The sequence below is a fragment of the Oncorhynchus kisutch genome, linkage group LG1, assembly GCF_002021735.2.
Source record: "Oncorhynchus kisutch isolate 150728-3 linkage group LG1, Okis_V2, whole genome shotgun sequence".
NCBI classification, from domain to species: domain Eukaryota; kingdom Metazoa; phylum Chordata; class Actinopteri; order Salmoniformes; family Salmonidae; genus Oncorhynchus; species Oncorhynchus kisutch.
This window is the reverse complement of record NC_034174.2, coordinates 71,040,716-71,064,707: the sequence shown is the minus strand read 5'-3', so window position 1 is coordinate 71,064,707 and position 23,992 is coordinate 71,040,716. Positions and strand designations below refer to the sequence as shown.

Below are 23,992 nucleotides of genomic sequence, written 5' to 3'. Positions count from 1 at the left end.
TGCCATCTCTTACTACTTTGTTGTCGCTTTGTAAGCTCAGAGAGAGATTTCACTTCTCCCTTCTCTTCTCTTCTCTCCCTGTCTTTTTGCAGATGTTACTGGTATGTATAGGATCATTTTTTATTTGGTTTCTATGTCTGTGACCTCTGTGCTGTTTTATGCTGTTTTAAAAACATCTCAATTCTACCACAAATTAAATAAATGATAGCTTGTTTGGAAATGACTGACAATAAAAAATATTCTCTACACAAGCAATATTTACCTAGATTTTTCTTTTAACTTCTGGACATCACATCTGGAACAACTGTCTGCTGCAGCCGTGTGCTTCAGTGTCACAATATGTTTCCGTGGTAACTAAATTAACATTCTCTTGAAAAAAACATTATTAATGAGGAATTTGCCCTCAGTGGTGGACATTTTTGTGTAAAAAAACAATATAAAGGGCATACTCACAATAAATATTGATATATATTTAATTTACTCTTTCTCGAGTAGATAACCTTTATAATGTGTAATTATTAATGATTTCTAATAGCAAAACATAGTAGAAGCACATAAATCTGTGTCAGGGACAAGGGAAAAACAGTGAAATTGAGGTATAAAATGCATATGAAAAGTAGCTAAAATACTTGACAGAGAGGTGTTTAAAAAATCTGGAATGATTGTAGTGTGAATTTAATATAATACTTAAAAAGAACAACAACAAAAAATATATATATATATTTAAATAAAATCCACAAAATGTACCAAGAGGACATTGAAGTGCCCTGTAGTTGAAGAATCACCCTGCTTCTCCATCCTAAGGAACTGCAATCTCAGGAAAAGTGCACATTGTGCAGCTTTTTAAAACGTTGCCGTTATTACACCAGGCCGGGTGACGTGTTTAATCACGTGACACAACGCGGAAGTAGATTAATATTGTTATAGTCCGGAGGTGATATTGTTCAGAGCTCTGTTGTGACTAACTTGCACAGCCAACTAGTTCAACTGGAGTGGTGGAAACAATTGCATCTTTTAGCGCGGAGAGTGTATCCAAGAGTTGCCAAAATACTCAATGCACCTGCCGCCGAGAGAAATAAGGAACCCATCCTTGCGGTGCTCCGTGAGAGTGTGGATACGGCGAAACCGTTGAATGCACTGGAGATATCGTCTGGTACGGGGCAACATGTCACCCACTTCGCACAGGGTTTACGAAATATTACCTGGCAGCCGTCAGAATTTGACCGACAATCTTTAGCCAGGTGAGTTTAAAGATATTTTTTTAGCTTGCAAATTAATGTATAATGTCGTAACGCAAGGCATAAGTTAACGGTTCAGTGAGTCCAGATCTGAGTTGTTTTTCCCAAAAATCCAAAGCTGAACGTTATTCAAAATAGGTTACAATGAATTCATGTTGATAATAATAGTAGGCCTAACTAATTCTTTAGGCCTATATCAGCAGCTATTATTTTTTTGTTGATGCTTACAATGAGAATGATCTATTTTGTCCCCGCCACCAGTATAGACGCATACAGAGCGCATCACAACTTGCCGAACGTGAAACCTGCCATCCACCTCGACGCCTCTCTACCCTGTGAAAACTGGGGTGGGATCCAGCCCGAGTCCTTGGACCTGGTACTCAACATCAACATGATCCATATCTCCCCTATGGCCTGCACTGAGGTGAATACTGTTTAGGCCTACGTATTGTCTATAGAGATGCTCTTATAAATACACAGTTAATGGTCCACTAACTGATGATACATGATACTTTTATTGCATACTAATTATTGTGTGATGTTATGTTTTTACCCACAGGGTTTGTTCAAAGGAGCGGGAACCATCCTGAAACCACAAGGAGTACTGCTGACATACGGGGTATATTATAATGGTGTTACAAGCACAGTGTTGATTATATCCTCAACCGGATGTTGGCAGTAAATAAGCATGTAGAAGAAAGGATGTTGGAAGCAATATTTGTTTATTTCCCATATTTTAGAACTGGAACTCTCTAAAAATATGCAACTTTGATATACCTTTTCGTTGCAGGTTAGCAGAACTTACGCAGCAGGTTACAAAAATGTAGGTAGCAAGTTAGGAGAATTAGGTTAAGGTTAGGGAAAGGATTGGGGAAAATGCTCTCCTACTAAAAGTCACTTGTATCGAAGTGGTGTGTTTTTAGGGAGTCCACTTTAGAACTCACTGTGAAATTGCCCTCATGAACATGTCTTGCGTCTTCTAATATTGTCTCTCTAGCCCTATGCGTTAAATGGGCAGATCACTCCACAAAGCAACATCGACTTTGACCTCAGTCTAAGGTCGAGGTAAGTGAGAACTACAATAATGCCGGAATCTGAATATATCTGCTATTTGACCACACATTATCGAAGCAAATAACTCAAACTGTTGATGTCTTATAGAAATCCAGAGTGGGGCCTAAGGGACGTCACCCTGCTCAGGTCTGTGGCAGAGAGGAGTGGCTTGTTCCTGGAGAAAATGGTAAGAAGCGATACTCCAAATATCAGTCATTTAGGATTTTCATAATGATGTGAATGAAACCCAATGATCTGCGTAAGTAACACAAACATGTTAAATTAACTGTCAGACCAAATGTATTCAAATAGCAAAAGATGCCACATTGAAACATCCATGACCCATTTCTTACTTCAAAATGTGTGAAATACTTTGATGTCGGCTTATAACCACTTTCTCTTGTCAATGTAACGTTAGGTTGACATGCCAGCTAACAACAAGTGCCTTCTGTTCCGGAAGGAGAGTCTGGTGTGAAGTCTACTGCCCTCTCTTGGGTTCCATTCCAACATCACAAATGCACCATCGCGCTCCTGTCTGTACAGGGTATAACATGACCAGTAATGGATATTTAACACTTGGTTGAAAATGAACCTGAACTGATACCTTATTTGAATCAATGCCAAATTCAATAATTCCCTCAGTTTTCAACTCCTATCTACACAAGTAATTTCCTCATAGGTGATCTGTTTGGTAACTTCAAAATGTATGGCGCTCGCTTTTATTGATTAAAATGAATAGGATTGTTGTAGGAAGGTTCTTTTGCATGACACCCACATCAGAAAAGTGCAGAAAAAAGTCTAACATTTTTTTTCAATCAACTTGGAGTATTAATTTACCTTTAAGAAGTATGCATTGACGTTATGGGATTTCAAAAAAGGAGAAACATTACACCACTTCAGCATAGAATTATCACTAGACATTACAGTGAATACAAATCTTACACATGAAACATTACATTTGAATAAACCTATTTGAATAATGGTATTTACACATCTCGATTGGATTGTGTTATGTACAACATTGGCATTGTTTGAAAAGTCTGTGCTTGATTTTTCTGGGTAAATGAAAACAGTGTCAAAGAAATGCACTGTAATTTGATACAGTACATCATGGCACAAACTCCAGTTACTCACATTGTCATTGTAGGGCTATGCCATTGTATATTAGTCTTGCTATAACAGCCCAAGTTGAGGTGATCAGTTCTGGGGCTCTATTCAATCTGTCTCGCTGAAGCGTTAGATTGCGTGATAGAAATGTGAAGGTCATTTCCTATTGAGCCAACATTTGCAGTGTTTACTTTGAATGCAGTCTCCTCTAATGCGGGAGAATTGCCTTTAAATTGAAATCGCACTGTAACGCTGAGCTTCCGAGATACGAATCGAATAGAGCCCCTAGTCCCTGAACCTCTGCAGCATCTCACAGGTCCTCTTCTCCAAGACTTCATGAATCCTCTTCAGCCTCTTATCGGAGATGGGTCTGACGTAGCTGTCGGGTTGTATCACGGCCATGCCGTCCTGTACATTCCCCATGACCAATAGGGGGCCTTCCTCCATGGTGATGTTGGGGCAGGGGCAGCTCCAGTCCATCTTAGCCAGGGTCACCTCCAGGTGGCGGGTGTTAAAGAACGCCAAGCCCATCTTCTCGTCGCGGAGGATCTTCTCTAGACTGAACCGGGCGATCCCAGAATCGAGGTCCTCGATCAGTTCCGTCAATCGACCGACGATGGCAAAATCGCTCCGACACAGGCTCGGGACGATTTTACCTTTGACCCGGCATGTTTTGCAGGCTCGTCGTTTGGACTGTGGACAGTTTGCCTCGCACTCCTTCTTGGATCGGAAGCGATTGCCATTGCCCTGGCAACCACCATAAGCAAAGGCCTGGCATTGTTTCAAGAGGGAGTTCCAGGCCCAGTGGGCCTCCCAGCTCTTGCAGGGGCCCTGGACCGCAGGTAAGGAACAGATCCCCATCCCCTCCCTCTGGCAGGATGCCTGGCACTCCTCGTAGGTCTCGAAGCGGTTGCGGCTGTCATCGCAGCCCCCGTTGGAGAAGGCCAGGCAGGTACCTTGCTCGGCGTCGTAGTACCAGTCAACGTAGCGCTCGGCGGAGCACTCCCTCCGGTCCACCTCCGCCAGGCAGTCGGCGGGCGAAAACGGGGGCCCCATGGGCATTCCCGCCATCTCGGGGTCCTCTGAGAAGATGTCGTCCTCGGTCCGACGGATGACAGAGAGAGGGTAGTCGGCGCGGAGGACCCCAGCTGCATTTCGGGCGATGCAAGTGTAGATGCCTGTGTCCCACACCTGGGCGTTGTAGACGACTAGCTGGCCAATGTTGGTGATGACCACGTTGCCGTACATCCGGTCGGGCCGCATTACCAGGCTCTCATGGCGCTCGCTCTGCTTCTCCCAGGTCACCGCGGGCCGCGGGACTCCCATTACATCGCAGTGGAAGCTCACCGTGCCGCCTATGTAGACCGACTTGTAGCTGGGGTTGGAGAAGAGCGTTGGGGGAATGGGGTCTTCCAGGAAGGACGTCAGCGTTGGATTGGCTGTTGTGTCCTGAGGGAGCGGACTTGTTTGAGGCCCAGATAGATGAAACCGGCAGGTCACCACAGTTAGCGTCACACCCTGTGTACACGCCTCAGCATCCATGTAACACTTGTTGAAGTAGGTGAGTCCGTCGGAGGCACAGGTGAAGCTGGGATCCTTCTCACAGTGGTCCTGGCACTTGCAGATGGGCTGGCCCTCCCAGATGTCGCAGGTGGCCCCCTGTTGGCTGCAGATGAAGCCCTGGCAGGTGGTGATGGAGCCCTGGCCCCCGGAGCCCTTCTCTCCTCCTCCCTGGCCATCCGGCTGAGCAGGGGTGCCATCAGAGAAACGGGCGGCCACACAGCTGAAGAGTCCACACACATTGGTGCAGCATTTCTCAAAGCCAGCACAGTCCTGGAGAATAACAACAGGCATTTACTGAGGTAAAAATACATGGTGTTTGTTGTATTAAATATACTAAGTGGTAGACCTAATAAAATTAAAATTAAATGTAATGAACGTGTAATCATACAGTATAACACATTTCCTTACAACTGTTGACGTTTGTCATAAACAAATGACAGACAATGGATTGTGGAATTAAATATTGAATACATATAAATGCCTCACCTCGTCAACTTCACATTCCCGTTCGCAGGTGCTTTGTGCATCAACCCAAAGGTTAGCATTCAGCTTGTTGGGACAAACTCCTGGATGTTCCACTTTGGAACCAGCTAGACTTGCACTCCGGGTCTGTTGTGGGAAGACGCAGAGGCAAACCAAAAACACAAGAGAGGACCAACCAACGTGTCCTGATAAGAGTCCTTTTGGGTATATAAGTGCTTTTGGCTGGTTTGTGTCCACGTTCTTTCCAGCTCCAACCCCTCCACGGCTGAGGGAAGATATATTCATTTTAAAAAGGAATTTCATGAAAGTCATCCATCAACAAGTTCCATAACTTCCATGCAGCCCCTCAGGAAAATACCTCCATTTTGTTCAAATGCAACCATCCAGTTTGTGCGTAACCACCAATCTGGGTACAAGTGCCAATTTTGTTGCTCGCCACGCAAGAGAAACGGTTCTCAAATTTCAGATGAATAAACCATTGTCCAACAAAAACATCTCCCTCTGCGCTGTACATTGATTCAACAAGTTGCCTCGAATAAGAGAACAAAAATAACATCTGTGAATCCACTCTGGTTTGATAACATCGCAAAACGTTTAGACTAAAACAAAAAACTACACACACATTTTTTTTTTTTAATCAGGCTACATCTACGCTGACTTCCAAGACGTGCGGAGTCAACTCGCCACACAAAGAGATAGAGAAGCAATATCGGTTTTTGGTGTGACTAGAGGTAGGAAGGGCAGCGCCTCTGACCGCCCCCATGCTTGTCCAGTGTCTGAAACGTTTATGAAGCAGCACCATGCGCTAAGCAACTGGACAAACATTGTAAAGACATCAAAGGAATCTCGATAGGGCGGTGTTGTCAAGCTGTCCCAACAACAGTACGCACTGGGCCAAACATTCCGGTGAGAAATCCATCAATGTTTCATGCGTCCAGACAAAAACTCTACAAGTGTTGCACATATAAATGGGCCATGATTGAGAAGTTTCCTAACATGCACTGGCTTTGTCTTGGCCAGGTCGCAGTTGTAAATGAGAACTTGTTCTCAACTGGCCTACCTGGTTAAATAAAATAAATGCACACTGATAAAGAAGTTGACATACGTGTCTAATTGCGTTTTTTACGCAATGAGTAGACTATGGTGTAATTTGATCCAGTGTATCTAGAATGAACATAGACAACTTTTTGAATGTGGGATTAATTAGACTAGATAGGCTATCTGAATGAGAAAGAATCAAACATTTTGAGGAGGCGCGCACAGCAGAACTGGCAAGAAATATGCGCAACTTGACACTGATAGTGCACATGCATAGAAACATGTTTACGTTTGGTTGTGTTCAAGTCGAAGTCTAGACGCGTCGGTCAGTTTACACCCATCATTCACACAAAGCTCAGAGATGCCACGGTCAGGTGGCAAGACGTAAAGCGACACATTTTCAATGGTGTGCGACTCATCTTTGTCTCGACACGGCTCAAAGGGCTATGAGAAGCAAACTCCCCTCGCTTTCATTGAACGTGACCCTTCAACCTTCGCGTGACTTTTGACCGCCGGCATTCAGAGCCGCTGCGGAGAGGCCGCGAGCCAGGGGCTGCGGAGCCAATAACCCCGGGGCGACTAATCAATTCAGATCCCCCACCGTTTTACTTCAATTGAGCTTGATACCGACAGCCAAGGGGTCGGAGAGGACAAAGAGAAACAAAGAATTCCCACCGCCAGCGCACTGACATTGCCAAAGCTTTGAATAGCCAATAATATCACTACAAAACTCAAGCTAGCAATAAAACCAGATAAAATAACATATTACGGCACAACGGGGACTGTGAAGAGAGACAGCTATTTTTTAAATATATTTTGTATTGTAAGTTGCACTGTATTGTAGGTAAGTGGCCTTGCATGAGTCATTGCTTGTGCGAGCCAGAACGGCTCATAGAGCAGGAGCCAGGCAGGAGCCAGAACGGCTCATAGAGCAGGAGCCAGGCAGGAGCCAGGCAGGAGCCAGAACGGCTCATAGAGCAGGAGCCAGAACGGCTCATAGAGCAGGAGCCAGGCAGGAGCCAGAACGGCTCATAGAGCAGGAGCCAGGCAGGAGCCAGAACGGCTCATAGAGCAGGAGCCAGGCAGGAGCCAGAACGGCTCATAGGGCAGGAGCCAGAATGGCTCATAGGGCAGGAGCCATCTCCTGTTTTCTGAAGCGTGAGGCAGAAACAGGTGACATGGTATTATGTATATTATTTGTTGTGTTTTGTTTCCTATTTGATCCCCAGGAAGAGTAGGGCAAGTGCTAAATATGCACATGAGCAAAACTTATATCAACTAATCAAAAATATACAATACAGTTATTCAGTAATAAATCCTTTTGAATAAAAAAAGTATAACAGTTTAATTTGGGGAAAACCATTGCTTTCCATGGCAACTATGCCGCCACATTTATTTGCAAAACCGTTCATCATCCTTACAATCAACTCAGCAGCTTATGCCACATACAGGTAGTGCTTATAATACCCTGAATAATGATGCTTTTCCTTGACCTTTTATTTAATAAAAGGGCGTAGAAACAGAGAGAAATGGCATGCATTGGTTTTCATCTCTCTTGCAGTGAGCATAGGGAATGTCTCAGTGTAAATACATTCTAAGAATTTTGTCCTTTACAAAAATATAAAAGACACCAACAAAAACCTGAATATTATTTATAAACAAATGGGTATAAATAAAATTGTGAATATGAACTCTTTATTTTTTATTAAGCTTGTATGGATTTTGCCATATGTGGATACATTTAAGTTTACTGGAGTCCAAAGTTAGTAAGTCACAAGTTAACATAACCACTTATCAAAGTGATATTTTAGCCCTTTGCGGCATCCCCAAAAAATCCTACTGATACTTCAAGGTAAATCATGATACCGGTAAAAAGCCAGGCACATATTGGTGACTCACAGGGTCACACAGGGAAAAGGGCCATGAATGAGCAAACAGACTCAGATCAACACACCATTGGCTCTCTGATCAGCATTAAAAGGTAGACTCAGCTAAATGACATTGCCACGAGCAGCACGGCAGATATGGAGATGATCATGATGCAAGACTTCACTCTCACACTTCACTTCTCACTGTTCACAGCCTGGTAGTCACGGGACAATAACAGCATAGAAGTAGAGCCTCAAGCTTAGTTGTTATGGAAGTCCCCCCCCCATGCGGTTTACTTTCTGCATCTACGTCATATTGCTGAGTATACCTTTAAACTGCAAACAGTGAGGGAGAGCAGTCTGATATTGCACCCATTATTCTGAAATGAAACCAGTGAAATCTACAATGACCCTATGCTATAACAGCTTGACCCCATTTGCTTTTAAATCAATCATATGAGCACAGACCAGACTGGTGTTATACATTCTGGTGCCAAACAGGACAAGGACCCAAGTCAACAGACAGAGCAACACACAGAAGAAGACCAACAGATGGATGGGCGGCAGGTAGCCTAGTGGTTAGAGCGTTGGACTAGTAACCGAAAGGTTACAAGATCAAATCCCCGAGCTGACAAGGTAAAATGTGTTGTTCTGCCCCTGGCAAATCCGTGTGAGATCTGGAAAGAATAATCGCTCAATGTGTTTCTGAGCCATATCAAACCAGTTCAGTAGGCAGCAAATAAAAATAAAAAAGACAAACAAGAAAGGACAACCTGTAAGAAATAAGAAACGCTCAAATTTGCAGTTTCCGCTGCAAAACATTTTCCATCGCATGCCCTAATGGACACGACCCAGACATAGGCTATAACTCGCAAAACATTCAAGACGAATCACGTAAAAAGTCCGTGCAAAACATCCACTGGAAAACAAGCCGACCTATTACCACGCATGTACACTACGTCTACTTAAATATACCCAGTGAATCTGTTCAGAGTCCTCATACTCTCTTGTAGTGTTGACAGGAAGGTGAGTGATGACATCACAGCTTAAAGTCCAAGAGGCTGTATGGAGAGAAATAGTAATGTTGTCTTTTTGTAGGCACTAACTCCGCCACGGTTCGATGGACTGGGGAAAAGTTTTAGATAAACACTGAAAATAAGGTCTGTGGTAAACACAGGCTTAGGAGATCTTATACGTTTTGTTCTAGGAGATAATCTTCATCAGCTGACGTCACTTTGTGAATTTTGATGCATTTATGTAATAAAAAAAGCACATAAAGGCATCATAATGAATAAAGGTCATAATAACTGGCTACCTCTCATAGAACAAAGTGTATAAGATCTCCTAAGCCTGTGTTTACCTCAGACCTTATTTTCAGTGTTTATCTCAAAACCCTATTCTTTCCCCATAGGAAAGGCTGAAAAAACCAGAGGTAACTCACTTCTGGGTTTTAGGACGACAAGCTAGTGAGCTCTACTGGTTACAGTGGGTGGTAGCTGTAGGTTTAACGGAGACCCACAAGATGGCGCTAGGGGTCTAAGAAAGAGTGAAAGCCATATTGGACTCACTCACAGCTTTTACAGTTCCTGTTGTGTGTTTATGCATCTCCAAATTGCGGCCCCTGAGCGCCCCATACAGCGATAGCATTAGGCCCAATGGGAGGCCTCAGAAGTTCCTCCCTCGCCCCTCACTAGGTGATGTTACAGTTACTTTTGCTGCTGCTACTCTTGGGGGGGCTCGGAGGCGGTTTAAAGGACTTTGAGCGTTTGAGACTGTTTCCCTTGCTGCTGCTGCTGCTGCTGTTGTTGTTGCCGCTCACGCCGCCGCTGCCGCCCGCCGCATTGGTGGCCACGGAGTAGGAGCGTCCATGCATCATGACAGCATTCATTCCGTTGGCCATGGAGAAGGACTTGAGGTGGGACTTGATGGCCACGGGGAGAGGCAGCTTGTCAATGAGGTGGACGGGGGTGCATGAGACGATGGAGCGGCAACACAGGTCCTGGAGGCTGAACACTGGTGGGGAGGGGGATGGACAGGGAAGAACATAGTCATGTTGTATTACATGATATAACGGTATAGTAGAGGACATGACAACAATCTAGTTGTGTTGCTGGTTTATTTTGCAGGCGGGACAGCTGCTGTTGCGTCAATGACGAGGAGAGCCCAGTGCGCTTCCTCCCATCAAATGAGAACTCAGCAAGCAAGAGACAACCACCTTTCATTATTCCAAATAAACTCGGCAAAAAAAGAAACATCCTCTCATTGTCAACTGTGTTAATTTTCAGCAAATTTAACGTGTAAATATTTGTATGAACATAACAAGATTCAACAACTGAGACACAAACTGAACAAGTTAAACAGACATGTGACTAACAGAAATGGATTAATGTGTCCCTGAACAAAGGGGGGGTCAAAATCAAAAGAAAGTCAGTATCTGGTGTGGCCACCAGCTGCATTAAGTACTGCAGTGTATCTCCTCCTCATGAACTGCACCAGATTTGCCAGTTCTTGCTGTGAGATGTTACCCCACTCTTCCACCATGGCACGTGCAACTTCCCGGACATTTCTGTGGGGAATGGCCCTTGCCCTCACCCTCCGATCCAACAGGTCCCAGACGTACTCAATGGGATTGAGATCCGGGCTCTTCGCTGGCCATGGTAGAACACTGACATTCCTGTCTTGCAAGGATTCACACACAGAACGAGCAGTATGGCTGGTGGCATTGTCATGCTGGAGGGTCATGTCAGGATGAGCCTGCAGGAAGGGTACCACATGAAGGAGGAGGATGTCTTCCCTGTAACGCTCAGCGTTGATATTGCCTGCAATGACAACAAGCTCAGTCCGATGATGCGGTGACACACAGCCCCAGACCATGACGGACCCTCCACCTCCAAATCGATCACGCTCCAGAGTACAGGCCTCGGTGTAACACTCATTCCTTCGATGATAAACGCTAATCTGACCATAACCCCTGGTGAGACAAAACCACGACTCGTCAGTGAAGAGCACTTTTTGCCAGTCCTGTCTGGTCCAGTGACGGTGGGTTTGTGTCTATAGGCGACGTTGTTGCCGGTGATGTCTGGTGAGGACCTGCCTTACAACAGGCCTACAAGCCCTCAGTCCAGCCTCTCTCAGGCTACTACATACAGTCTGAGCACTGATGGATGGGATTGTGTGTTCCTGGTGTAACTCGGGCAGTTGTTGTTGCCATCCTGTACCTGTCCCGCAGATGTGATGTTCGGATGTACCGATCCTGTGCAAGTGTTGTTACACGTGGTCTGCCACTGCGAGGACAATCAGCTGTCCGACCTGTCTCCCTGTAGCGCTGTCTTAGGCATCTCACAGTACGGACTTTGAAATTTATTGCCCTGGGCACATCTGTAGTCCTCATGTCTCTTTGCAGCATGCCCAAGGCACGTTCATGCAGTTGAGCAGGGACCCTGGGCATCTTTCTTTTGGTGTTTTCAGAGTCAGTAGAAATGCCTCTTTAGTGTCCTAAGTTTTCATAACTGTGACCTTAATTGCCTACCGCCTGTAAGCTGTTAGTGTCTTAAGGTCCGTTCCACAGGTGCATGTTCATTAATTGTTTATGGTTGATTGAACAAGCATGGGAAACAGTGTTTAAAACCCTTTATAATCAAGATCTGTGAAGCTATTTGGATGTTTACAAATGATCTTTCCCCATAGAAAGGCTGAAAAAACCAGAGGTAACTCACTTCTGTTTTAGGACGAAAGCTAGTGACCTACTGGTTACAGTGGGTGGTAGCTGTAGGTTTAACGGAGACCCACAAGATAGCGCTAAGGGGCTAGAGAAAGAAGTGAAAGCCTGTATTGGACTCACTCAACAGCTTTTACAGTTCCTGTTGTGTGTTTATGCATCTCCAAATTGCGGCCCCTGAGCGCCCAATCAGCGATAGCATTATGCCCAATGGGAGGCCTCAGAGTTCCTCCTCGCCCCTCACTAGGTGATGTTACAGTTACTTTTGCTGCTGCTACTCTTGGGGGGGCTCGGAGGCGGTTTAAAGGACTTTGAGCGTTTGAGACTGTTTCCCTTGCTGCTGCTGCTGCTGCTGTTGTTGTTGCCGCTCACGCCGCCGCTGCCGCCCGCCGCATTGGTGGCCACGGAGTAGGAGCGTCCATGCATCATGACAGCATTCATTCCGTTGGCCATGGAGAAGGACTTGAGGTGGGACTTGATGGCCACGGGGAGAGGCAGCTTGTCAATGAGGTGGACGGGGGTGCATGAGACGATGGAGCGGCAACACAGGTCCTGGAGGCTGAACACTGGTGGGGAGGGGGATGGACAGGGAAGAACATAGTCATGTTGTATTACATGATATAACGGTATAGTAGAGGACATGACAACAATCTAGTTGTGTTGCTGGTTTATTTTGCAGGCGGGACAGCTGCTGTTGCGTCAATGACGAGGAGAGCCCAGTGCGCTTCCTCCCATCAAATGAGAACTCAGCAAGCAAGAGACAACCACCTTTCATTATTCCAAATAAACTCGGCAAAAAAAGAAACATCCTCTCATTGTCAACTGTGTTAATTTTCAGCAAATTTAACGTGTAAATATTTGTATGAACATAACAAGATTCAACAACTGAGACACAAACTGAACAAGTTAAACAGACATGTGACTAACAGAAATGGATTAATGTGTCCCTGAACAAAGGGGGGGTCAAAATCAAAAGAAAGTCAGTATCTGGTGTGGCCACCAGCTGCATTAAGTACTGCAGTGTATCTCCTCCTCATGAACTGCACCAGATTTGCCAGTTCTTGCTGTGAGATGTTACCCCACTCTTCCACCATGGCACGTGCAACTTCCCGGACATTTCTGTGGGGAATGGCCCTTGCCCTCACCCTCCGATCCAACAGGTCCCAGACGTACTCAATGGGATTGAGATCCGGGCTCTTCGCTGGCCATGGTAGAACACTGACATTCCTGTCTTGCAAGGATTCACACACAGAACGAGCAGTATGGCTGGTGGCATTGTCATGCTGGAGGGTCATGTCAGGATGAGCCTGCAGGAAGGGTACCACATGAAGGAGGAGGATGTCTTCCCTGTAACGCTCAGCGTTGATATTGCCTGCAATGACAACAAGCTCAGTCCGATGATGCGGTGACACACAGCCCCAGACCATGACGGACCCTCCACCTCCAAATCGATCACGCTCCAGAGTACAGGCCTCGGTGTAACACTCATTCCTTCGATGATAAACGCTAATCTGACCATAACCCCTGGTGAGACAAAACCACGACTCGTCAGTGAAGAGCACTTTTTGCCAGTCCTGTCTGGTCCAGTGACGGTGGGTTTGTGTCTATAGGCGACGTTGTTGCCGGTGATGTCTGGTGAGGACCTGCCTTACAACAGGCCTACAAGCCCTCAGTCCAGCCTCTCTCAGGCTACTACATACAGTCTGAGCACTGATGGATGGGATTGTGTGTTCCTGGTGTAACTCGGGCAGTTGTTGTTGCCATCCTGTACCTGTCCCGCAGATGTGATGTTCGGATGTACCGATCCTGTGCAAGTGTTGTTACACGTGGTCTGCCACTGCGAGGACAATCAGCTGTCCGACCTGTCTCCCTGTAGCGCTGTCTTAGGCATCTCACAGTACGGACTTTGAAATTTATTGCCCTGGGCACATCTGTAGTCCTCATGTCTCTTTGCAGCATGCCCAAGGCACGTTCATGCAGTTGAGCAGGGACCCTGGGCATCTTTCTTTTGGTGTTTTTCAGAGTCAGTAGAAATGCCTCTTTAGTGTCCTAAGTTTTCATAACTGTGACCTTAATTGCCTACCGCCTGTAAGCTGTTAGTGTCTTAAGGTCCGTTCCACAGGTGCATGTTCATTAATTGTTTATGGTTGATTGAACAAGCATGGGAAACAGTGTTTAAACCCTTTATAATCAAGATCTGTGAAGCTATTTGGATGTTTACAAATGATCTTTGAAAGACAGGGTCCTCAAAAAGGGACGTTTCTTTTTTTGATGAGTTTAGATATATTCCATATATCAATCAAATCAAAGAATTGAAGGGTAGCAACATAAAATAACAAACAAGCCCAAGTTTCCTCACACCAACAATAACCTTCCCCATTGTTTTACTGCACCCTAAGGCTTCCCAACCCAAGACCCTACAGTGGCTGTAACTTTAGTCTTCCCTGGTCTCCTCACCTCGGTTTGGTCTCCAGAACTTCTCCATGCCGTGCCTCATCAGCACGATGCGCGACAGCTCCGTGAACGACTCGATGACGTTGAAGTTGCACAGAGGGCTGACCTCAAAGAAGGTCATGCCGTTCTTCTCGGCGTATGCGCGGGCCTGCTCCGTGGGCACCTGCCTCTTAAAGGCCAGGTGGAGCCGGTTGCCAACTAGGATGCGGGGCACCCCCGGGGCATGCTGGGGGAAAGGAGAGAAATCAATAGGAGGATGATATTGAGAGTAGGGGTTGTTTTGTTAACAACTCCCATCTTGTTTACGATTCCTTTAATCAAATCACACACAAACCCTGTTCGAACAGGAAACACACCGGCCTTCTCAAAGCAGGAAACAGGAAGAGCAGAAATCACCTTTATTCTGTAAATACATTTGCATGTCCAGGAATTTCTCTTGGTGAAATGGTGCTGCTACAGAGTCAGACAGACAATAGACAGAAAATACTAAATATAGAGACACAGAATCCACACACAGCAAGTACACTGAAGCTAAAAACTACAGACTATATAATTAACACTTTAAACTACATTAGAACAAAACAAACACCTGCCCTTTCCAAGACACAGACTGACCAGGTGGACCCAGGTGAAAACTATGATCCCTTATTGATGTCAGTTGTTAAATCCACTGTTTCCGTTCTCTATATATGTTCTGCACGAAAACCTGTCCCTGATATTCACACCTCTGAATTTAACTTCACACTTTTTACTGTATAATAAAAAAGGCTACTGCAGAAAAGAGCTGATTTGCTCATATCCAAAGGCCTACCTGTGATTGGGCAGGAGGAATGTAGTAAGGGAATAGAAATGCATAATGATCTGCATTTTCATTGTGGCAGTAAGGGGAAAACACACTAGGCCTATATGAAACCATCTTTAGACTACTCTTCACACACACACCACACACACACACAAATTTAGGCACCAAACAGAATTTAAGGAACAGAAAAAACAGAAGAGAAAAAATAGATTTTAGATTCTGATTTAGCTTAGAATACATTTATCAGGCATATGCATCCTACCTTTGAAGCATCTCTTTGAGAGGACTATCTATCCCTTTTTCCAGTGCCATCCAAATGTGTGCACAGACAAGGCACCATGATGTTAGCTAGCCAGCCAGGTAGCATGGCTAAACAAGGTTGTTTGTTATCAAACCAAAAACGACCATGCCGCTCCAATAACTAAACAAATGTAACAACAAACCTCATCACTGTCTGCACACCCCAGCTCGCCATCACAGCTTAATAACATGTATAACCTGATGGAGAACAGATGGAGAGGAGCAGCTGAGGTAGGCTAATGGCTGGTTAGGGGATGTGGCTAGCTGCTCACAGCTGTCACACGTGACTTTGGGTAAAGTAGTCATTCTGATATGACGTCACACTCTTAACTCTGTTTAATATTCTATTTGTAGGAGGCGTAAGGAAGCATTCTGTGCTCAGTCATTCATTTCTAAATGAGAAACGCACCATCATTTACTGATCACAGAGGGAGATGATATTTTCGGCCTCTCCTCCATTTTTTTTTTGCGGTTCGACACGATTCACGTGGACAACCTATTTTGAAATGAAAAGAGCAAATATCTCCAAAAAGTGATGAGTTTACAACCTTGCGTATTTTTTGTTTGTTTGTATTTATCCTTTATTTAACTAGGCAAGTCAGTTAAGAACAAATTCTTATTTACAATGACGGTCTAGAAACTGTGGGTTAACTGCCTTGTTCAGGGGCAGAACGACAGATTTTTACCTTGTCAGCTCGAGGGTTCGATCTAGCAACCTTTCAGTTACTGGCCTAACGCTCTAACCACTAGGCTACATGCCGCCATGTGTGGCCAGTTGGTGAAGGCCACAGCACAGAGGGAAAAGCTATTCAGGTTGTGGGAGGTTTTGGTCGTGACTGACCTAAACCGTTTGCCAGAGGGGAGTCTTTTGATAACAACAGCAGATCCTCAGACTACAGCCTGCCTGCCTGGCAATAGCTCTACATGGCTAGTGATTCTACTATCTACAAACCGGTATGGTGGATTTCATTTGAGCTATTACTGCAGCATGATGAGGCAGATATGCTGTTTAGAATGAAGACTTGAGTCACATCGTCAGACGTGCAGTGTTAAATGATCAGTCAGCAAACTAGCTTACCTCATCGATCTCCCGGATCCAGCGGTCAATGCCATCAAACGACCAGCCATTTGTGATATCATAAACTAGCAGGATTCCCTGTGGGTTGGGGGAGTGAGGGGACATGAACAAGCAATACATCTTTAATCAGTAAACAGTCCGCTTGTCCCTGAATACACAGATGATATAGCCTAGAACCTGAAGCATTTGGAATGAAGGGGTCTAACCCACCTGTGCCCCACGTGAATATGACCGGAATATTGTGCAGAATCGACCCTGTCCAGACGTATCCCTGTTGAACAAAGAATGACCCTGTTAGATTCCATTTAGCTTTCTGTCAATGAGTTTTCTGCAAGTATTAGACAAGTATTTTCTACATGTACCACAACTCTAACTTGACTCTTCTCCCATCCAACAGGATTGTGGTAGTCTTGTAGTCAATCCCTGAGAAAACAAACATGATTATAGCAGACAGCCAGCCCAACCTTAACCTCAAACTACAAGGGATTGATTTTTCATCAACAAGCTTGATAGCCTATGATGGAGAGTATAATGGCAAATGGCCAGTTTGATTCCAGAGTTTAAAAAAAAACACTGACTAGTATGTTTATACTTCATATAATGTATACACTTGATGTATTCTAACTAGTTACATACACTCACCACTGCTGTAGGGATAGGGAGACTCTGCTGATCCGTCCTGCAGACTGTCTAGGATCTCTCCTTTCCCCACATCACTGTCTCCAACCAGCAAGAACTTCAGGAGGTAGTCGTAACTCTTGACAGGGCTGCCCTGTGTAGCCATCATCCCACGCATTGGTATCAAGTTAAGACCGAGTTTGGAGATCCACGACTGCGGGTGGGAGAAGTTGTGTGGAATGCCTTGTCGAACACTAAGGGAGAACGACGTTGTTTACTAGCTAACGTTAGCCACAGAGAAATGAAGGTTACTAGCTAGCAGTGTCGCGCACTACTAGCTACAAAACATACAATGAGCGTTGAGCACGAATTATCTCCAATTCCATCATGTTTTCTTTGAAAATCCATTACCTAGCTAACGTTAGTTAGCTATCTAGTAACTTATGTGAAAGAAAAATACCCCGTGCTAACGTTAGCTACCTAAACTAATTTACGAAAACATCATTCATTAATCTGGGCCATTCTGCCTCCAAAACCAAATGTCCTCTACAAGGTAAAACATTGTTTTTGAAATGTTAATTCAAAACGGAAATGTTACTTCATTTAAGAGTCCATAAATAACAATTAGTTGCCTTCGAGTACGCGTCAGTATCAAAACAATGCAAATAACATCAACCTAGATTTAGCTTTTGCCAGCATCAACATCCGGTTTTCCGGTTTCTCTTCTTCTTTGATTAAGTTTAATAGCGGTTGGCATCAAATATATGTTGCATTACCGCCGCCCACTAGACTGGAGTTAAACTCCCTTAAGAACTCAGCAAAAAAGAAACGTCCTCTCATTGTCAACTGCGTTTATTTTCAGCAAACGTAATAAATATTTTTATGAACATAACAAGATTCAGCACGAGACATAAACCGAACAAGTTCTAAAAACATGTGACAAACAGAAATGGAATAATGTGTCCCTGAACAAAGGGGGGGTCAAAATCAAAAGTAACAGTCAGTATCTGTTGTGGACACCAGCTACATTAAGTACTGCAGTGATGGACTGCACCAGCTTTGCCAGTTCTTGCTGTGAGATGTTACCACACTCTCCCTGTCTTAGGTCAGTTTGGATCACCACTTTATTTTAGGAATGTGACATGTCAGAATAATAGTAGAGAGAATTATTTATTTCAGATTTGATTTCTATCATCACATTCCTAGTGGGTCAGAAGTTTGCATACACTCAATTAGTATTTGGTAGCATTGCCTTTAAATTGTTTAACTTGGGTCAAATGTTTCAGGTAGCCTTCCACAAGCTTCCCAAATAAGTTGGGTGAATTTTGGCCCATTCCTCCAATACCTTGACTCGGTTGACCTTAAGCCATTTTGCCACAACTTTGTAAGTATACTTGGGGTCATGGTCCAGTTGGAGACCCATTTGCAACCAAGCTTTAAATTCCTGACTGATGTCTTGAGATGTTGCTTCAATATATCCACTTAATTTCCCCTCCTCATGATGCCATCTATTTTGTGCAGTGGACCAGTCCCTCCTGCAGCAAAGCACCGCCACAACATGATGCTACCACCCCCGTGCTTCACGGTTGGGATGGTAATTCTTTGGAAAAACAGTTATATTTTTGTTTCATCAGACCAGAGGACATTTCTCCAAAAGGTATCATCTTTGTCCCCATGTGCAGTTGCAAAACATAGTATGGCTTTTTTATGGTGGTTTTGGAGCAGTGGCTTCTTCCTTGCTGAGTGGCCTTTCAGGTTATGTCGATATAGGACTTGCTTTACTGTGTATATAGATACTTTTGTACCGGTTTCCTCCAGCATCTTCACAAGGTCCTTTGCTGTTGTTCTGGGATTGATTTGCACTTTTCCAACAAAGTACGTTCATCTCTAGGAGACAGAAAGCGTCTCCTTCCTGAGCGGTATGACGGCTGTGTGGTCCCATGGTGTTTATACTTGCGTACCATTGTTTGTACAGATGAGCGTGGTACCTTCAGGCGTTTGGAAATTGCTCCCAAGGATGAACCAGACTTGTGGAGGTCTACAAAAAATGTCTGAGGTCTTGGCTAATTTCTTTAGATTTTCCCATGATGCCAAGCCAAGAGGCACTGAGTTTGAAGCTAGGCCTTGAAATACACTCACAGGTACACCTCCAATTGACTCAAATCATGACAATTAGCCTATCAGAAGCTTCTAAAGCCATGACATCATTTTCTGGAATGTTCCAAGCTGTTTAAAGGCACAGTCATCTTAGTGTATGTAAACCTCTGACCCACTGGAATTGTGGTTTAGCCAGTTGTGAAATAATCTGTCAGTAAACAATTGTTGGAAAAATGACTTGTGCCATGCACAAAGTAGATGTCCTAACCAACTTAACAAGAAATTTGTGGAGTGGGTGAAAAACAAGTTTTAATGACTCCAACGTAAGTGTATGTACATTTCCGACTTCAAGTGTACCACTACTTTCTCCAATGCTACACATTCCTTTGTCTCATGCCCTTCTGGACACTTCTCACACCTAGGAACCTCCCTCCTACACACTGCTGCCACATGCCCATATGCTTGACACCTGGAACAACGTAATGTATTCAGCACAAAAGCTCCTACAGGATAACTTAAATATCCTTACATGCAGTTTGCCGGTTTTCTTCTTCTTTTTCTTCTTCTTCTCTGGTATAATGGCGTTCGCAACCATTTGATTTGCATAAAGCTACCTACTGTTTGGGTGGATAATAAGGATCCCAAAAAGGAAACAAAGTGGGGTCAAAAAATCATACAAACTATCAACATTTTATTTAAACTAAACCAAATCACCCTGCTTTTCTATCCTATTCAACTATTGCTATACATATACTATTCTATCCCAGGTATTCTACAGATATACTACATATTCTATTCATATACTGTCCATAATATTTATACATCCCATCATATATTTATTGCTAGTCCTAATATTTATACATTTCTTAATTCCATTCTTTAACTTTTTAGATTTGTGTGTATTTTTGTGTATTTGTATAGTAAGACATTACTGCACTGTTGGAGCTAGGAACACAATCATTTCGCTACACCCGCAATAACAGCTGCTAAATATGGGTATGCGAACAAGACAATTTGATTTGATTAGCTCGTTTCGTTCCATTCTTTGATTTCACCATGTTCCAATCATTGTCACACACTTCACTTGCCATACTTTCAGTTTCAAGCAACAATTCCATGGATGCTTTGGCCAAGACTACTTCTTCTTCTTCTCGTACTGTATACAAATCCATGCACCAAGATGCAATTCGAAAGCGTGGTACAATTACTGTTGAAGAAAAAGTCCCTTTATAATAAAACTATAATAACATTTGTGATGTGGCGTAGGCTACAGTTGACCTGAGGTGTTTTTAGGATTTTCACACATGGGGAACATTTTAGGCTACATTAGGCTACTAAATAACATTTACATTGGCACACTGACTCACCTAATAATGAAGATGAAGCCATATGCTACTACTCACGGTGATGGCCGATGCACAAGTCTTGGCAATAGCCTGTCTCAAGATGAGGTCACCTACTTTGAAAAACAGTGCTGCTGTTTGCAAAAAAAATGGGAGTTGTTGAGAAACATGTTTTACTATTGGTTCTACAGAGGTTAGTCTTCTCTTGTCAGAAGTAGGCATTTGCTTTCCAAACTGTACGTTTTTTGTATTTTTAAATTTGCAAAAGGATAACAGCTGTACCCAACCATAGAAATATAATCCACAGATGGCAGTTCCCATTCTAGTCAGGACTGGCATCCATTGCTAGTGTACCCATGAGATGAATAGTCAAGTTGCCAGGGTAAGAGGTTCCATAAACCTTCTATGGATTATAGATATATTGCCCCGATGCAATAAGCCGTATACAGTGCATTCGGAAAGTATTCAGACCCCTTGACTTTTTCCAAAACATTTTATGTTACAGTCTGATTCTAAAACTGATACAATTATTTTTTCCCCTCATCAATCTACACACAATACCCTATAATGCCAAAGCAAAAACATTTTTAAAAAATACATTTTTGCCAATTTATAAAAAATATAAAACAGAAATACCTTATTTACATAAGTATTCAGACCCTTTGCTATGAGACTCGAAATTGAGCTCAGGTGCATCCTGTTGATCATCCTTGAGATGTTTCTTCAACTTGATTGGAGTCCACCTGTGGTAAACTCAATTGATTGGACATGATTTGGAAAGGCACACACCTGTCAATATAAGATCCCATAGTTGACAGAGCAAAAACCAAGCCATGAGGTCGAAGGAGTTGTCCGTAGAGCTCCGAGACAGGATTGTGTCGAGGCACAGATCTGGGGAAGAACAAAGCTCTAGAGTTCCTCTGTGTAGATGGGAGAACCTTCCAGAAGGACAACCATCTCTGCAGCTCTCCACCAATCAGGTCTTTATGGTAGAGTAGTCAGACGGACGCCACGCCTCAGTAAAAGGCACATGACAGCCCGCTTGGTGTTTGCCAAAAGGCCCCTAAAGACTCTGACCACAAGAAACGAGATTCTCTGGTCTGATGTAATCAAGATTGAACTATTTGGCCTGCGTGCCAAGCGTCATATCTGGAACCATCCCTATGGTGAAGCATGGTGGTGGCAGCATCATGTTGTGGGGATGTTTTTCAGCGGAATGGGACTGGGAGACTAGTCAGGATCGAGGGAAAGATGAACGGAGCAAAATACAGAGAGAACTTTGATGAAAACCTTCTCCAGAGCACTCAGGACCTCAGACTGGGCCAAAGGTTCAGCTGCCAACAGGACAATGACCCTAAGCACACAGCCAAGGCAACGCAGGAGTGGCTTCGGGACAAATCTATGAATGTCCTTGAGTGGCCCAGCCAGAGCCCGGACTTGAACCCGATCGAAAATCTCCGGAGACACTTGAAAATAGCTGTGCAGCAACACTCCCATTCAACCTGACAGAGCTTGAGAGGATCTGCAGAGAAGAATGGGAGAAACCCCCCAAATACAGGTGTGTCAAGCTCATAGCTTCATACCCAAGAAGACTCGAGGCTGTTATCGCGGCCAAAGGTGCTTCACCAAAGTACTGAATAAGGGTCTGAATACTATTGTAAATGTGATATTTCAATTGTTACTTTTTTTTATACATTTGCACAAATGGTCATTATGGGGTATTGTGTGTAGATTGATGAGGAAAAAAATACAACTTAATCAATTTTAGAATAAGGCTGTAACGTAACACAATGTAATAAAAAAATACACCAAAAAATACAACATTAATCAGCACTTGCACTCTCTTCCGGCACCGACAGAGATGGCCGCCTCGCTTCGCGTTCCTAGGAAATGCAATATTTTGTTTAATAACCTCACACTCAATGTCAACACACTCAATGTCAACAAAATAAAGGAGATGATCATGGACTTCAGGAAACAGCAGAGGAAGCATCCCCCTATCCACATTGACGGGACAGTAGTGGAGAGGGTGGAAAGTTTTAAGTTCCTCGGCGTACACATCACTGACAAACTGAAATACTCCACCCACACGGACAGCGTGGTGAAGAAGGCGCAGCAGCGCTTCTTCAACCTCAGGAGGCAGAAGAAATTGGGCTTGTCACCAAAAACACTCACAAACTTTTACGGATGCACAATCGAGACCATCCTGTCGGGCTGTATCACCGCCTGGTACGGCAACTGCTCCGCACACAACCGTAAGGCTCTCCAGAGGGTAGTGAGGTCTGCACAACGCCTCACCGGGGGCAAACTACTTGCCCTCCAGGACACCTGCACCACCCAATGTCACAGGAAGGCCAAAAAGATCATCAAGGACAACAACCACCCGAGCCACTGCCTGTACACACCGCTATCATCCAGAAGGCGAGATCAGTACAGGTGCATCAAAGCTGGGACCGAGAGACTGAAAAACAGCTTCTATCTCAAGGCCATCAGACTGTTAAACAGCCATCACTAACATTGAGTGGCTGCTACCAACATACTGACTCAACTCTAGCCAATAATGGAAAATAATGGAAAAATGGATGTAATAAATGTATCACTAGCCACTTTAAACAATGCCACTTTATATAATGTTTTCATACCCTACATTACTCATCTCATATGTATATACAGTACTCTATACCATCTGCTGAATCTTGCCTATGTCGTTCTGCCATCACTCATTCATATAGTTTTATGTACATATTCTTATTCATTCCTTTACACTTGTGTGTATAAGGTAGTTGTTGTGAAATTGTTAGGTTAGATTACTTGTTAGATATTACTGCATGGTCGGAACTAGAAGCACAAGCATTTAGCTACACTCGCATTAACATCTGCTAACCATGTGTATGTGACAAATACTTTATGATTTGATTTGATTTGACCCCCTAGCTCGAGCTCTGACTAGCTCTGACTTTACTGATGCTGATTGAGGAAACATTTGCAGTCACATTTATTTTCTGTGACTGTGATATGTGGTTGTCCCACCAAGCTATGTTAAGATGAATGCACTGACTGTAAGTCGCTCTGGAAAAGAGCATCTGCTATATGACTAAAATGTGAAAAATTTTAAATTGGTAATTCAACCCCAGTAAACCCCTCATTAATCCGACCCTGCTCCGGCCTTCCCTGAGAAATGTTTTAGTCCCAGCATCCACAATAATGTCCATCTTCCTGGACTTTCCCTCCA

General features: G+C 44.0%; 3 protein-coding genes across 4 annotated transcripts; 1 reads left to right on the top strand and 2 right to left on the bottom strand.

Annotated features, from left to right (window-relative positions):
* The first annotated feature begins 845 nt into the window (after nt 1–845).
* On the top strand, nt 846–3,276 carry LOC109878440 (methyltransferase-like 26). 2 transcript variants are annotated; one of them, XM_020470668.2, is made up of 6 exons: nt 846–1,241; nt 1,500–1,662; nt 1,798–1,857; nt 2,236–2,303; nt 2,400–2,478; nt 2,710–3,276. In XM_020470668.2, the coding sequence occupies exons 2-6, from the start codon at nt 1,630–1,632 to the stop codon at nt 2,764–2,766; spliced, it is 297 nt and encodes a 98-aa protein (XP_020326257.2). In that variant the 5' UTR covers nt 846–1,241; nt 1,500–1,629; the 3' UTR covers nt 2,767–3,276. The 2 variants fall into 2 exon arrangements, with proteins under 2 accessions (XP_020326257.2, XP_031687571.1); XM_031831711.1 differs by having other exon boundaries at nt 897–1,241; nt 1,505–1,662.
* Nucleotides 3,277–3,278: 2 nt separating this feature from the next.
* Nucleotides 3,279–7,754, bottom strand: LOC109880323 (WAP, Kazal, immunoglobulin, Kunitz and NTR domain-containing protein). The gene is made up of 2 exons (XM_020472535.2): nt 5,448–7,754; nt 3,279–5,231 (listed from the first exon to the last, which is right to left on the bottom strand). The coding sequence occupies exons 1-2, from the start codon at nt 5,754–5,756 to the stop codon at nt 3,684–3,686; spliced, it is 1,857 nt and encodes a 618-aa protein (XP_020328124.2). The 5' UTR covers nt 5,757–7,754; the 3' UTR covers nt 3,279–3,683.
* Nucleotides 7,755–12,114: 4,360 nt separating this feature from the next.
* LOC109878435 (ras-related protein Rab-40C) lies at nt 12,115–18,056 on the bottom strand. Its single transcript, XM_020470665.2, has 6 exons — nt 17,345–18,056; nt 17,065–17,125; nt 16,913–16,973; nt 16,703–16,780; nt 14,526–14,748; nt 12,115–12,634 (listed from the first exon to the last, which is right to left on the bottom strand). The coding sequence occupies exons 1-6, from the start codon at nt 17,496–17,498 to the stop codon at nt 12,312–12,314; spliced, it is 900 nt and encodes a 299-aa protein (XP_020326254.2). The 5' UTR covers nt 17,499–18,056; the 3' UTR covers nt 12,115–12,311.
* Nucleotides 18,057–23,992: the final 5,936 nt, after the last annotated feature.